Source organism: Eufriesea mexicana, unplaced genomic scaffold (genome assembly GCF_001483705.2).
Source record: "Eufriesea mexicana isolate 0111107269 unplaced genomic scaffold, ASM148370v2 scaffold785, whole genome shotgun sequence".
Taxonomy (NCBI): domain Eukaryota; kingdom Metazoa; phylum Arthropoda; class Insecta; order Hymenoptera; family Apidae; genus Eufriesea; species Eufriesea mexicana.
Genome location: NW_016908922.1, coordinates 152,680 through 167,308, shown reverse-complemented (window position 1 = coordinate 167,308; position 14,629 = coordinate 152,680). Strand labels below are relative to the sequence as shown.

Here is a 14,629-nt window from a genome sequence, read left to right as displayed (position 1 = left end):
TTGCAGTATAAGTAATGCAAATTATATAAATCTAAACAAACTTATTCAAAACATCCTACAATTAATTTTATTTTGTATATTGTATCACATATACCAGTTACATGTAAAGACAAAACAAAAATAGATTGTGATTTCAATAAAAATTTCTACTATTGGTTTTTCTTGCAACTATCTCTCTTATCGTGCCTCTCCTCGGCTTTCTCTTGTGCTAAACCTCATAAGGAGTTCTTTATTCCCTACTCATTTCCCTTTATATCTTTATCATCTTCAACATAATTTATTTTATGATTTTCTACTTTCTTCGGTTCCTTTTGTGTATCTCTCAATTTATTTTTTATCTTTTCCTTCATTGCTCTGAAAATATAAATATAAGACAGTCAATAAAAACTCCTACTTTCTATAACATAGTTATAATGTAAACAATAAACTAACTCTCTTTCTTTATAACTTCTAATTCTTCTTAAGTTTTTACTTCGTCGACACTTTCCTAATCACTACTGCAGTCTTCCTTCCTTTTTCTAATTGCAGGTTTAGGTGGTTCAACAGCTGGTTGTGAGCTTAATTTTGAATCACTTAAATGATCATGAGCTGATTTACCCTCACCAATGAACTTTTTATTTAATATCACAGATTATTCTTCATCTTCCTCTGCTTTTACACCAAATGATAAAATATTGAAATCTCTGTAACAAAATTTTGCATTTCAAGGAATGATACTACCAGGGCTAAATTCTGCAAACATATATGATCTTTACTTTACCACTGCTGTTTTAGTTTTTGAACTGTCCTTTACCTCTTCACTTTTCTGTACTATTATTCTTGCTATAATATCAGAAAATGAATTGTTCAATATTATAGATTTTAACAATCTCGGAGGATAAAGTAGTCTATCATTCTACAAAGAAGAGGAAATATGATATTTGTATCATTTCTTGACATATTTTCTGGTAAACATTAAATTTACCTCATCTACAGGTGCCTTTTCAAATTTAAGCATGTTATATATAGTTTCTAAAATAACCTTCCCAAGGATTGTATGTTTACTCTGCAATTCTAATGTAGAACCAAGAGTAAAGAGGAATTGGGAAGTATTATCATCTTTTCCAGCATTAGCCACAGCAATTAAACCTCGTCCATAAGAACGTATTCTTGTACGAAATTCGTTCTAAAACACATAGATCCAATAATTATTTTTCAGTAAAAAAGGAATACATTTTATTTTTAAATATAGTCTCACCTTAAATCGTCCTCCATATATTTTACCACCTTCTCCTGTACCTGTGGGGTCACCACCTTGTGTACGAAATATAGGGTCATGGTAATAACCTTCCACGCATAATTGTATGAAATTTCTACATGTCTTTGGAGTTTCTTTTGCCCATAATTCTAACTCAATATCACCAACAGTTATTTTCATTGTAACCTAGGTATGATAAATATATTAGCTTTATTAATGTAAAATACTTTCAAAATCAAATTTATCAAATTTTATTATTTATCAATGTAATTTACATTAGAAATTATTTAATATACTAATACATAAATTTAGAAAGTAAATATTGTATATACGTTATATTTTTAAAAACAGATGTACAATCCATTGAAATATTATTAATTAATACTTACTTTAGCCATAGTGGGTGGCCCTTGTATATAAATATTACTCATGTTTGTAAGTATCCTGTAATAGAACAAATCCTTCATCAATAATATTTCATATTAAATCTTTAGTCATTTACAAATCAATCAACCAAATGTTACCTTTTACCTCCTTTTAACATTGGCTTAATAAAGTCCATGATGTGCCACAGCTCCATTATTCTTGAAGCTTTTATAGTTTCCAAGTTCCCATAGATATTTCTACACATTTTTGCCTTAATACAACATTTACACTATATATTCAATTTATCTTTAAATTATTCAATTTAACTATTACCACTTATTCATTCTTCATCTCTTCAATAATCCTTATATTTCCATGTCGATGCCACACATTTTTCTCTTTTGATACATATGCAGCCTGTTTCTTGATTCCACATAATATGCATTTCCTCTTCTCACTGCTTTCATTAGAACTTCTCCCTTTTCTTTATGTAGCTCAGCTCCATCATTCTGAAAATTGACACGTTACGAATGATTATTCATTTTGACCTCTGAAATTGATGTGTATTTAGATGAGGAATACAAAATACCTTTCAATCTCACTGTATTCTCTATATCCAGTTGTTGTAGGAGGCTATCACCTAAATTAATTTTATTCCTTTTTGTCTGCCAAAACCATCTGCATTTTATGAATTTTTATTTGCCCATCAAAGATTTCTACCTTGTATGTCATATGGTTAGTCGACCTAGAATCCAATAGACATATCATAACTTACATATTTATATTGTTGCTAACATTTTTTCTCGCTACTTCACTACTATTTTGTTTATTTGAACGGAATATTATATTTTGACAACCAAGCTCTGCTATCACTAATAAAAGCAATAGCTCATAACTTACACTATTTAATTACAACTAAAGGTTATGTTAATAACCTGTCTCCTGCATGGACACAACAATGCTTCCAGCGATTGTTTATAATTTTTTCTCATTTCGTATGCACTTTCCTGTTCACTTGGAGAAAAACTAACAAATCACTCAATTTCTGTGATAAATTTATGAAATTTTATAATTGCGTTCTAAAGGCGTACTTTCACATATTTGTCATGTGTCAAGAAATGAATGCTGATTGGCTAATTAAAACCGTTGTTTGGTCTTAATTTATTAAAGAATGTAGAAAACTTTATAGGGTTCTTAAGTGAATAAAAGGAAGGGAGGAGAATATGTGTTAATTATTTATGTCGTCTTATTGTTTTATTTATTTCGTTCAACACGTCACGTGGATTTAGGCAACCTCCAGGCGCTATCTGTTTTTTCTACCTAATCCAAGTTTCGAATTCAAAATCATAAATGTCACTGATTTTCTTTGAATAGGTTACTATCTCTGGTTATGTGCTCCTAATACTTCCTAATAAACCAATTCAGCAGCGGAAAATTAACAAATGTCTCGATTTCTGTGATGAATTTATGAATTTTTACAATTGTATCGTAAAGGCGCAACCTTCAGAAACTTTCTAATATAATTTTCAATAGTAATTTCTTCTTAATTAATTGTTTATTATTATTTATTTCATCGAGTGTTCGAAATGTCTCCGAAGATCGTAATTATTTATCATTAATAACTATTTTCTATGCACTTAATTTATGAATTTCATGCACGCGTTATATAAACGATAGCCTAGGGTATGTTCACATATTACTTTTATTCACATTTTGCTTCTACTTTCGTTTAGTATTAAATATTTTAGCGGAAGATGAAGACGGTCGTCGTTACGAAAACATGGACGCCATCAAACAATAATGAATAACTAACAGGTTGACGTTAAATGCTTTACGAAAATTATTTAGGAATGTTACCTAAAGTTCCAGCTTTGCAATGCAATTGTAAAAGTTCATAAATTAATTACAGAAATTTATTAATTTATTAACTTTTTACTGTCTTATTACTCTTCTATTCTTTTCTATCTCCTCTCTGTCCTTATCTGCCTCGTAACAAGCTTTTTGACGACCTCCTCGCCTATTCTGTGTTCCTATTACTTTTCTGAGCTTCGAGTCTGAAATTATAGATGGCGTTGATCCCAGGCAGTAAAATTTTTATTTGAACTATTTACCTCTTCTAATTATGTGCTCCTAATACATCTTAATAAATCAATTCGGTAGTTGAAAATTAATGAATTTCCAAGTTTCTGTAATTAATTCATGAACATTTATAGCTGCACAGCAAAGTTGGAATTATAAGCAACATTCTTATACAGTGTTTAATTTACTAATTAATACTTACATGAGCGATAGGTTTTATATTTCCTGTATCTAATAATTATTTATATTTTCGTTTTCTTTCTGTAGTAAATAAGATTGCTATGGAAAAGTGTTTTCCTTGCATAATATTCTTATTATTTTGTAATAAATGTATACTAGCATAAGAAAGCGTAAAAATAAACTTTTTTATTAAGAAATTTTATTTACAATTGTTTATTTACATTGTTTTCATAGGCGATAAATGAATACAAAATAAAAAATAGATTGAAGAGAGACACTACTAACTACGGACGGGAATCGAACCCCGATCTTCCAGCGTAGGAATGTTCGAATATCGCCATTAGGGCGCAACTACACTCGAAAAATATTTGGAAATAAATCTATAATTAGAGCAATAATAATACATTTAATTAAATATTTCAAAAACTATTGAGTAATTGCATCTATGATGATATATTTTCTTTAACTACATGACGAAATCTACAAACCTGCATGGTTTCGACTAAATCGGTGACCCGAAGGACTTGCACTGTCCTTGTTAGATTAGATTTTACAAGTTATATTTCAAATTTTTAAATTATACTTTCAAATTTAAATATGCATTGTAGAAAGATAATAGAATATATACTTTTATTCAAAATCAATGTTTAAATTCGTTTAATACAAAAGATTATAAAATTATAAGGTCTGTGATATTGTTATAAAATTTAATTAAATTTATTATAATAGTGTTTGCAATTATCATTAAAATTTGTTACTTTAATTATAAATAATGAAGTTACTGAAAATATCTTCTTAAAATATATGAAATGAATTTAAATTCTATTAACCTCGACCAATTAATCGAAGTTGAATATTCATTTCGAGGGATCGAATTGAAGTACTACATAGATGTGTGTTGTAGCATTTGTATTGAAGGTAATTTATACATGTTCTAGGCAGGAGTAAATATATAATTATAATTATTAGATTAATACAAAACATCGCAAAATGCCGAAGAAAAAGACGGGGCAAAGACGGAAAGCTGAAAAACAGAAATTAAGACAAAAAGAAATTAGAACTGCCAAAGATCAATTAGATTTAGCTAAATTTCCATGTAATGCAGTAATGGCAAGTAACTATGTGTTATAATACAGTTCTACGTGATAATAATTAAACCAATTTATAAATACAGAATGAAGTTCAATTGAGATTTTACAAATATATCTTTTATATCGTAAAACTATTAGAATATGTTAACCAATAACATTATTAGTTAGAAGAAAATACTAAAAATGTAATCGTTTTTCTATATATCATATTTTTATTTAATTCTTATTTCAATAAAGGAATGTGATAAATGTGGTAAGAAGCAAAAAAGTCGAGCTTTCTGTTATTTTTGTCAAAGTCTACAACGATTACCAATGTGTGCTCATTGTGGAAAAATAAAATGTATGCTAAAAACCGGAGATTGTGTTGTTCGTCACCCTGGTGTCTTTACTACTGGTTTAGGTATGGTGGTGAGTAAATATAGCTAATCTGTAACCATAATGTTTTAAATATTATAGCAGAATAAGTGTGCATAAACTACTACATATATCTATATTTAAAGGGGGCCATATGTGATCATTGTGAAGCATGGATTTGCCATGGAAGACGTTGTCTTACAACTCATGCATGTATATGTCCATTAATAGATGCAGTTTGTCAAGAATGTGAAAGAGGTATATGGGATCATGGTGGAAGAATATTTCGATGTTCATTCTGTAACTGTTTTCTTTGTGAAGACGATCAATTTGAGCATCAAGCTTCGTGTCAAGTATTAGAGGCAGAAAGTTTCAAATGTGAGAATGTAAAACAAAGACATAATTATACAATTATAATAATGTAATTCTTTTACATTTATTCTAAACAATGAATATTTATAGGTCAATCATGTAATCGTTTAGGACAATATTCTTGTTTAAGATGTAAAACATGTTATTGTGAAGATCATATTCGCAGAAAAGGATTTAAATATGAAAAAAACAAACCTATACCTTGTCCTAAATGTGGTTTTGAAACATCTCAAACAAAAGATCTTAGCATGTCAAGTAAGCAATACATCTATTTTTACTATTCATTTCTTGTATCTATGGACATTTAGAAGGGTTTATAAAATTATATTTTTTATTCTATGATAGCAAGAAGTCATAAATTTGGTAGGCAGAGTCAAGGTGGAACATATGAATCTGATGAGAATGGATGTAACCATTATGGTAAAGAACTTGATATTTGTTTTCATATTTACTTATTTCATGTATAACTTACGAGTCATTTTCTTTTGAATAGGAAATCAGCCTCACGATTATGTTCCAGAAAACTATACTGATTATCAAGAAGATGATGGTGAATATCAAGATGACGACGACGACGACGACGACGACGACGACGATGACGATGACGATGACGATGATGATGATGACGATGACGATGATGACGACGACGACGACGACGACGACGACGACGACGATGACGACGACGACGACGACAATGATGACGTTGGTGATAATGAATCAACAAGAGAAAGTGAAAGAAATTCTAATAATAAATTACACCAAACATAACATTACTAAAAATGTTTAGCAAAAATTGAAGTTTTGCAATTAAATGTGAGATTGCAAAAAATAAATATATCACACTGTTATATATTTTATGAATCATAATGTGTTGTTTTTTAAATGTGGCAAGAAGGCAGAAAGTGTTTTTTAGACTTTTGGCACTTCAAATTTTGTATAATTTATTTCTATAAAAACAAAATACATATAGAATAGATACAATAAGAAAGTTTAAAAACACCATAGTTATTCAATAATTACACATGAAAATTATGTTACATTTATTACACATTGACTTTATGTAGAATAACTTTTTAACATAAAGAGTATACATTACTACATATATAGAAAAGTATATTACATGCGTAATGAAGTATATCCAGGTGGAAATGCAAAAGTATGAGAACCAAAAGCATTAACACTTGGTAAAAGTCCAGCATTTGGAATAATATTCCATGATAATGTTAATGTAACATTTTTATTTCCTCTAAAAAGAAGATACATACTAAGTTAATATACTAAAAACTATATTTTTTCCATTAAATAATATTATTTATAGTTGTAAAGAAATTACCTTAAACCATTACCATCATCCCAGAAATAATATTTTGTGTTCATATTCTTAAAATCAAGTATAGCATTATCTCCACGAAGTATTATTTTATCCCATAATACTACCTAGAATGTGAAAATATTTTAATTCAACAAATTAAAATAAACATTACTATAAACTAGAACTATTTATATATTATAACATTTGTGTTATACCTGATTAAAGTTATTATTTTCTGTTTGGTATTCTGCTGTCAAATATAAAAATAGTTGTTTAACATTCCAATTAAATAATGGAGTAAGATGTATATTTATGTAAGGAAATTCTACATTTCATATTTCTAATATAATATCATAGATCTGAAGTTCTTATTTCTTATTAGATATAAACTTATAAGTTATATAAAAAAAATTAAATATGCTTAACTATACAAATAAATAAAAAATTTAATAAATATTTGATCGATGAAATATTGTCTCTTAAATTTTAATTTAAATGTTTCATAAAACATTTGTTATAATATATTTACAGCACAAAGGGATATTCAATGGTATAATAAATAAATAATTATATAACAAAAAAGGATATCAGTTTGTAAATCAAATGTTAAATATCCCAAATCATTTTTTTCTCTTGAAGCACTGTAATCTGCTACATTTTTTCTGTAAAAGAAGACGTTAATAGTTATTAAATAAATGATACATCTGTTACTATAAGTATGCAATAATAATTTTAATCAAAACATTTTCATTATTTATTATAGTTTTATATTTAGTTATATTATAGCTTTATTATATAGTTTTATTAAAATAATTAAAATATGTTGATTTTCAGAATGTAATACTTTTTGTAATAGGTAACAAAAATAGGAATTTTTAAAAAAATAAGTCAAATATAGCAAATAATTTGACAATCATAAATTAATGAATTAATTTTTAATTATAAATGAATTAGAGGCAATCATAAATTAATTTTGCTAGAGCTTATATTTATAATAAATTCATATTAAATAAATTCATTATACTTACACAGCTACTATTACAGTATTTAAAGTTGCATTTGCTTTATAATCAATAAATGCAACAGAGAGAAAGCAACAAAATGTTAAACACGCCGCAACACTTAAAGTATATGCTGTAATAGCATTGCCGCGTGCTATAACAGTATGCATTATTACGTTTTAATATTAATAATTAAGAATTTTATAAATTACACACTCGAATTTTATAAATCAATAGAATTATGCATCAAAAAATTTTAACCCAAATCATTTTCATCACCTCAATTTCAATTTTCAACGTCAGCAATTCGACACGATGAAATACTAAGTAAGTGTTCCAAAATAAATCGAACATGCAACACGTTCTCAAATAAAGTAAACTCAACTTCAATAGTTGTATTAATGGCGGCTTACTTAAATTCTAAAAATTTATTTAGTTGCTGTTTTTATTTTATAAATGTATCTATGTTCCTTATAAAAAAAATGTAAAATTATTAATGAATAATTATTTTATAATGTTTACAATGTGTTATTTAAATTATGAATTTATCAAAATGGACATTAATACTATATTAATAACTAATAATATAAAAAAAAAGTAAATTTTAATAGACTGTCTATAAAAAGAAATATAAAAAATATTAATTCCTTCAAAAATTGATCAAAATAATTATTAATTTTTATAATAATGTGAATATATATACATTTATGTATAATTTTTAGATGCATACATACATATGTATGTTGCGTTGAATTACTGAAATATGTGAAATTTAATTGATGATCTAACTTGCGTCTCATAAAATGTGAATGCATAAGTACATGTTCACACATATATAAATTGAATAATTCGTTCCACAATAGTTTATTTTTTTTATCTGCAGCAACTTCAAGGAAGTACAGATTAGTATGTAATGATGTTTATGTGAAATGTGTGGTGTATTGTTTGAAAGAGAATAAATAATTTACCTGAGGAAATAAGTTGAATGCTCTGGATATGTCGCATTTGGTACGTAAATGTTATTACGTATAAATGTTATTAAAATCTTTTCATGATTGTTTAAATATTTAAAATATGTGCTATATTTAATTGTACGTTTTCGAAGTTAAGTATTAAAATTCACTTCATAAAATTTGTGTAAATTGCTCATTTTTGATATTATTTATTTCTCATTATATCGAGATAGTACCTATATTATATGTAGAAATAAATTAAATTATTTTAAAAAAAATTCTTAATTATATTACTATATTATTACTACATTATTATTTTATTATACAAAATAATTAACTATGTTATATAGCAATTCTTTTTTTATGTCTTGTGTAATGTTTATAATAAATTTTAGGATGTTTTTTTTGAGATTGATCATTTAATTTTGAAACTTGATATTAATTTTATTAAGTATTGCTTTCTATGTATTTGTACTAATAATATATTTACTTTATTAAAAAATAAATTTTATAGTGAAATTAATTTGATTTATTTTGTTTATTTCAGAGTAAGAAAGAATGGGTTGTGTCAATAGTCGAACAGATATTAATGATTTACATCCAAATGTTTTTCAAGTGATGAATGTAGATGATTTAGGTAACTTAATTACACCAGGACGCTTAGAAGTTACAGAAACTGATATAGTGCTTTATCAACGTGGTAAACAGCCAATTAAATGGCCTTTGCGTTGTTTAAGGCGATATGGCTATGATGCCGAAATTTTTAGCTTTGAATCAGGAAGAAGATGTTCTACAGGACCAGGCATTTATGCATTTAAATGTCGCAGAGCTGCACATTTATTTAATCTTGTGCAAACAAATATACAGGTTTGTTTAGTTTTTATAATATAAAACATTAATAGTACATTGATTATCAATTGAAAATATTATTTCTTAAGTTATACTTAATTTAAAAATATTATAATTAAAAATTTCTTTTAAACATATATTTATAAATTTTTATATTTACATATATTTTAAGTAAAATTTATTATAGGTTTGTAATAATAGTGGAGATGATGCAATATCTAGAGAAATCCCAGTTACTACTCATTCTGGTCCAACAGTAACAAGAGTGACAATACCAGTTGAGCCTAATTATTTGGATCCAATATTGAGTAGAACTAATAATCATATGGGGCCTAGATTTGCTCATAATCAACAAAATGGAGTTGGACGACTAGATAGTGTGGGAAGTAGCACTGGTCTTATATCACCTGAAGGAAACATGAATTCTCCTACATCACCTCCTGTGCTGCCACCACCACCACCACCATCACTCCTACAACCACATCCGTCCTCACTTTATGTGAATGAAGAAGTATTATCTTCTTTATCATTGGAAATGGAATATAATAATAACAAAAGCCTTAGAAGAGCAATACAAAGGTAATTAAAGATATAATCCTTATTGTAGAATATTATATATGGTTGTATATTTTCATAGGTCTTACACAATCAGTAATTCTGTGTCTGATAATGGTTCAACATCATTGGAATTGACACCTGTGAACAAAAATTCAGAAGTAATATCGGAAATTAAATCACCAATTTCAATAGCAGCTTATATGAATGTAGATATTAATAGTGATGTTAGCCCACTTTCTCCAACTCATAGTGTTTCCGAAGTAATTCAATTTAAGGAAGACAGAAATGAAAATAATGAATCTGGGCATGCTTATATAAATATAAATCCTGGTCAAGAACATGTAGAATCTCATGGTACTAAACCAAGACCTTCACCATTATCATCTATTCAGTCTGATGTAGAAGAAGCAACAAGGCATTGTTATGCTAATCTAGAACCAAGTGAAATTGAAAATTTAAGAAAAAGATTTTCTGGAGTTTCTGTAGCAGAGAAATCACCTTTGCCTCCATCAACACCTACAGGTGGTCCAATTAGAGAAGTAAACTATGCTGTATTAGATTTGGATACAAAAGATGTACCAATGAATTCACCAATAGATGGTCCTTCAAATTCTACTACATCTCCTCCAGAATCTCCAAATAAACTGCAAAAAGGGTATGCTACAATAGATTTTAATAAAACAGCTGCTCTTTCTCATTCAGTCAATCCAAATCTTGTGAATGATAATGAGGGTTCAAGGAAGACACGTCACAATTCCACAATTAGTGATTTAGCAGCTTCTGGTAGACGTAGTTCATCAGTAAGTGAATAATCAATTTTTTGTTTCCTGACTGTGCCTGCATAATGAATATTTGTAGCATTTTATAGAAAGTATAAAATAATACGCTTTACTTTTTTATTAAATTCAAATATTGAATGGCATAAAACCAAAGAAAAGATATTTAATTGTATACTTTTTGTGCACTTATTTTGTATCATATTAAAAACAACAAAATTTTAACACATATAAACATAAAGCATTTAATTAAAAAATTTCATTTTTTTGATTTCTTTTACATTTTATTATTCATATGATAGCATTTAGTTTTGTACAGTGTACACAAAGGATATTACAGTATTTTTAAAGAGTAAGTCTTTCTTCATAGTGCTGTTGCTATGGATAAAAGAAAAATCTCTTTTATATAATATACAAATATGTTTATAGAACATTATAGATAAAATGATTTTTTACATGGACTATTGGGAGAATTGGAAGCTAAAATGCCCTAATTTTCCTGTATCATAGGAATTGATGAGGCTCAAATAGACTAACTGAGATAAGAGTACATGACATGATAATATAATAAAAGGATGATGATAACAGAATATATCATTTTAAATGACTACTTTTAAAGTAGTTAATTAAAATTTATGTAAGGCCATTAAAATGATTTTGATAAATGATAGTTATTAATAATGAAATATTGCACATGTATGTATGTGTGCATGCGTGTGCGTGTTTGTATACGCGCATATAAAAATTGGCCAAAATATATTTTTCTGCACAGTTAAGAGACATTTCAAACTATAACAGAAACATATATTTAAGATATATGTATGACATGATAAATCACATGTTTTTATCTAAGTAGATATACCAAAATATATTTTTTATGTATTAATCAATTTTAGAACTAGTTATTGTTATTTAAATAAACAAACAGTGTTTCTTATTTATATCAATTTTTTATAAGTTATGAATATGCTTTTATAATTGTTTTTCAAATTAAAAAAATTCCAACATTATTTACTGTTAATAATTTAATTTTTAAATTATGTTAATTTCTGAAAATTTCTTTTGTAGAAATTTTTAATATATATGTTTAAAATATCTAAAATTTACAAAAAATATTTTTTGTTAAAGATATTTATCATACATTTTCATACATTTTTAAAATTTAGTAAAGATATTAATCATTGTTAAAATTTTTGGTTATACCATAGCATTTAATTAATAGTAATTGTTATTAATATATTTGTAATTTGCTAATTAAATTTAAGTACGAAATTAGTAAGCAATTAATTTAATACTTATTACTCAATACAAAACATAACATCCATATTTTGAATCTTAATTTTGCATTGTATCATATTTATTACACAATTTTGGTAGCCTTTTTCTATCATAAATTATTAATATCTAGAAGGGTCTAATCAAAATAGAGTAATAAATATGATACATTATTAAGCTTAATATTAGAAAGATCATTTTTTATATTCAATATTATCAAATAAATATATTAAAACTAATTATTTTTTACAAAAATGTAAATGTGATTAGTGGAAAAAAAATGTTAAAATGTTCTTAGATACTATTCTTAAAAGATAACTGTTCATTTCTGTCAGTTATTTTTATGTTTAGAAGAAATGTGGCATGCTTCAAGTAATTTTAAATACATATGTAGTAACGTGATATTAGAAAAATGTAGTAAAAGATAATGATTACATGTAACTACATGTCATCTCATAATATTGACATATTCACTGCCATAATTTGACATCAGTGTATATTTGTTAAAACATTTCAAATTTTTCATACAAATTTAAAATAATAATTATTAATATTTATATTATGTTTCATCATATTATAATGAAAATAAAAATTTGTTATAGTTATTATAATTAATTATGTATATCTTGTATGAATATGCAATGGTAGTGAATAAGTTAATATAAAATACTAAAATGATCTGCTTTGTTCTACAGTAATTTTGTATGGAAATTTGATTACATACATAGATATTATATTATTGTTCAATATATATAGTTGATCAAATTAAGAGCTTTATGTTTGGAACCTAACATTAATTAAGAAATGGCAGGCCTATATAAAAGAATAAACGATTACATAGCCATATACTGTTAGACATATAAAAATTATTTTAATAAATAATTTTACAATATATATTCACTATATACTTTAGGTAGCATAATTTGTAAAACCAAAATCTTAATTTTATTTATTAGATTCAAAATCTCGTTCATATCGTTCAATTCATAAGTGTTTTTTCAAGAATAAAATGTTCATAAATACAATTTTTAAAGTATTTGAGAGCATTCTATTGCATCATTGTATCAAAAGTTTGTTATTTTTAAATTAATCAAATGGTTTAATAACTGATTATAAAATTTATATATGAAATATATAAATTTTAAATAAATAAGTAGAAAAAAACAATGTTGTATTATAAGCTGCATTTTCTATATAGCTCTTAAAGTATAATTAAACTTATTGTGTACTATAATGAGCTTCTCTTTGTTTTACTCCTTTTTTTCTTTCATCAGATGATAATTATGAAGTCCTACATATAATTCAGTTAAAACTAGTTTCTTTTTTTTTAACTTAAATACCCTAACAGACGAATCAAATTGTAAACAAAGAACGAATACAGGCCTTTTGAAACTACCTTATATATATATCCGTGTATTACTTGGTCCATATTTAGAAAATCCAAACAATTGGATAGTAGAATGTAATATAGATATGTGTAAATTTAATGCAAATGAATATAAAATATCATGTGTTTTTATTCATCATATTAAATAATAGATTAATATGAAATACTAATCATGGATATTTATAAAATTAAGTTTATTATTTAGTATACTTATATATAATAATTACACTTAATCCTTCATGAAATAGCAATGTAACATAAAATTTCAAACTATATTAGATTTTATCTTTTAATATATATTTTACATTAAATTTTAATGTAAACATTTTTCGATTTAAGTTTAAGTTTAATATATTTCATATAAAGAAATTAGATATTTTACATTGTTATTAAAAAAAGAGAAAGGAAAATAAAGATAGCTATATACAGAAACAGATAAATAAAATATTCCTATAATTTTAATAAATTTGAAATAATAATTTTTGAGAAAAGGTGCCAAAGCTAGATTTGTTACATTGTAACAAATTTTAAAATATTATGTATTCTAATACGAAGTTACAGATAAAATGTTATGTTCATGAAAATCATTAAGAATCACTGCTTCATTTTTTGTGTATAATATGAATGTCTCATGAAAATATCGAACAATTCAATCGAATTGAATGTAATAATAATAATAATAAAAAAATAGTAACAGTGGCAGTGGCAGTGGCAGTGGCAGTGGCAGTCGCTGTAGCTGTAGCTGTAGCTGTAGCTGTAGCTGTAGCTGTAGCTGTAGCTGTAGCTGTAGCTGTAGCTGTAGCTGTAGCTGTAGCTGTAGCTGTAGCTGTAGCTGTAGC

The 14,629-nt window shown here is 26.2% G+C and overlaps 4 protein-coding genes across 5 annotated transcripts; 2 read left to right on the top strand and 2 right to left on the bottom strand.

Moving 5' to 3' along the window:
* Positions 1–964: 964 nt before the first annotated feature.
* LOC108546718 (peptidyl-prolyl cis-trans isomerase CWC27 homolog) lies at positions 965–1,817 on the bottom strand (the record flags this gene model as incomplete). Its single annotated transcript, XM_017898943.1, has 3 exons — positions 1,762–1,817; positions 1,627–1,681; positions 965–1,165 (listed from the first exon to the last, which is right to left on the bottom strand). Coding segments are annotated over exons 1-3 (312 nt in total), but the record flags the coding sequence as incomplete, so codon positions are not given.
* A 2,690-nt stretch (positions 1,818–4,507) lies between these two features.
* Positions 4,508–6,562, top strand: Noa36 (zinc finger protein 330 homolog Noa36). Of its 2 annotated transcripts, none has more exons than XM_017898959.1 (7): positions 4,508–4,547; positions 4,801–4,972; positions 5,191–5,361; positions 5,454–5,685; positions 5,770–5,934; positions 6,025–6,099; positions 6,200–6,562. In XM_017898959.1, the coding sequence occupies exons 2-7, from the start codon at positions 4,853–4,855 to the stop codon at positions 6,445–6,447; spliced, it is 1,011 nt and encodes a 336-aa protein (XP_017754448.1). In that variant the 5' UTR covers positions 4,508–4,547; positions 4,801–4,852; the 3' UTR covers positions 6,448–6,562. The 2 variants fall into 2 exon arrangements, with proteins under 2 accessions (XP_017754448.1, XP_017754447.1); XM_017898958.1 differs by having other exon boundaries at positions 6,173–6,562.
* Positions 6,563–6,669: 107 nt separating this feature from the next.
* On the bottom strand, positions 6,670–8,298 carry Spase22-23 (Signal peptidase complex subunit Spase22-23). The gene is made up of 5 exons (XM_017898951.1): positions 8,020–8,298; positions 7,580–7,653; positions 7,207–7,295; positions 7,013–7,116; positions 6,670–6,925 (listed from the first exon to the last, which is right to left on the bottom strand). The coding sequence occupies exons 1-5, from the start codon at positions 8,160–8,162 to the stop codon at positions 6,796–6,798; spliced, it is 540 nt and encodes a 179-aa protein (XP_017754440.1). The 5' UTR covers positions 8,163–8,298; the 3' UTR covers positions 6,670–6,795.
* Positions 8,299–8,884: 586 nt separating this feature from the next.
* Positions 8,885–11,186, top strand: LOC108546723 (fibroblast growth factor receptor substrate 2). The gene is made up of 4 exons (XM_017898950.1): positions 8,885–9,000; positions 9,493–9,812; positions 9,982–10,373; positions 10,432–11,186. The coding sequence occupies exons 2-4, from the start codon at positions 9,504–9,506 to the stop codon at positions 11,162–11,164; spliced, it is 1,434 nt and encodes a 477-aa protein (XP_017754439.1). The 5' UTR covers positions 8,885–9,000; positions 9,493–9,503; the 3' UTR covers positions 11,165–11,186.
* Positions 11,187–14,629: the final 3,443 nt, after the last annotated feature.

What these genes read in the sequence shown, in the direction of transcription:
- Noa36 (XM_017898958.1), top strand. Translation starts at nt 4,853, where the DNA reads ATGCCGAAGAAAAAGACGGGGCAAAGACGGAAAGCTGAAAAACAGAAA. An exon ending in TTCCATGTAATGCAGTAATG is followed by an intron (nt 4,973 to 5,190) that starts GCAAGTAACTAT and finishes ATTTCAATAAAG; the next exon opens with GAATGTGATAAATGTGGTAA. An exon ending in GAATGGATGTAACCATTATG is followed by an intron (nt 6,100 to 6,172) that starts GTAAAGAACTTG and finishes TCTTTTGAATAG; the next exon opens with GAAATCAGCCTCACGATTAT.
- Spase22-23 (XM_017898951.1), bottom strand. Translation starts at nt 8,162, where the DNA reads ATGCATACTGTTATAGCACGCGGCAATGCTATTACAGCATATACTTTA. An exon ending in AATACTGTAATAGTAGCTGT is followed by an intron (nt 7,654 to 8,019) that starts GTAAGTATAATG and finishes CTTCTTTTACAG; the next exon opens with AAAAAATGTAGCAGATTACA. An exon ending in GATGATGGTAATGGTTTAAG is followed by an intron (nt 6,926 to 7,012) that starts GTAATTTCTTTA and finishes TCTTCTTTTTAG; the next exon opens with AGGAAATAAAAATGTTACAT.
- LOC108546723 (XM_017898950.1), top strand. Translation starts at nt 9,504, where the DNA reads ATGGGTTGTGTCAATAGTCGAACAGATATTAATGATTTACATCCAAAT. An exon ending in TTGTGCAAACAAATATACAG is followed by an intron (nt 9,813 to 9,981) that starts GTTTGTTTAGTT and finishes AATTTATTATAG; the next exon opens with GTTTGTAATAATAGTGGAGA. An exon ending in CTTAGAAGAGCAATACAAAG is followed by an intron (nt 10,374 to 10,431) that starts GTAATTAAAGAT and finishes ATATTTTCATAG; the next exon opens with GTCTTACACAATCAGTAATT.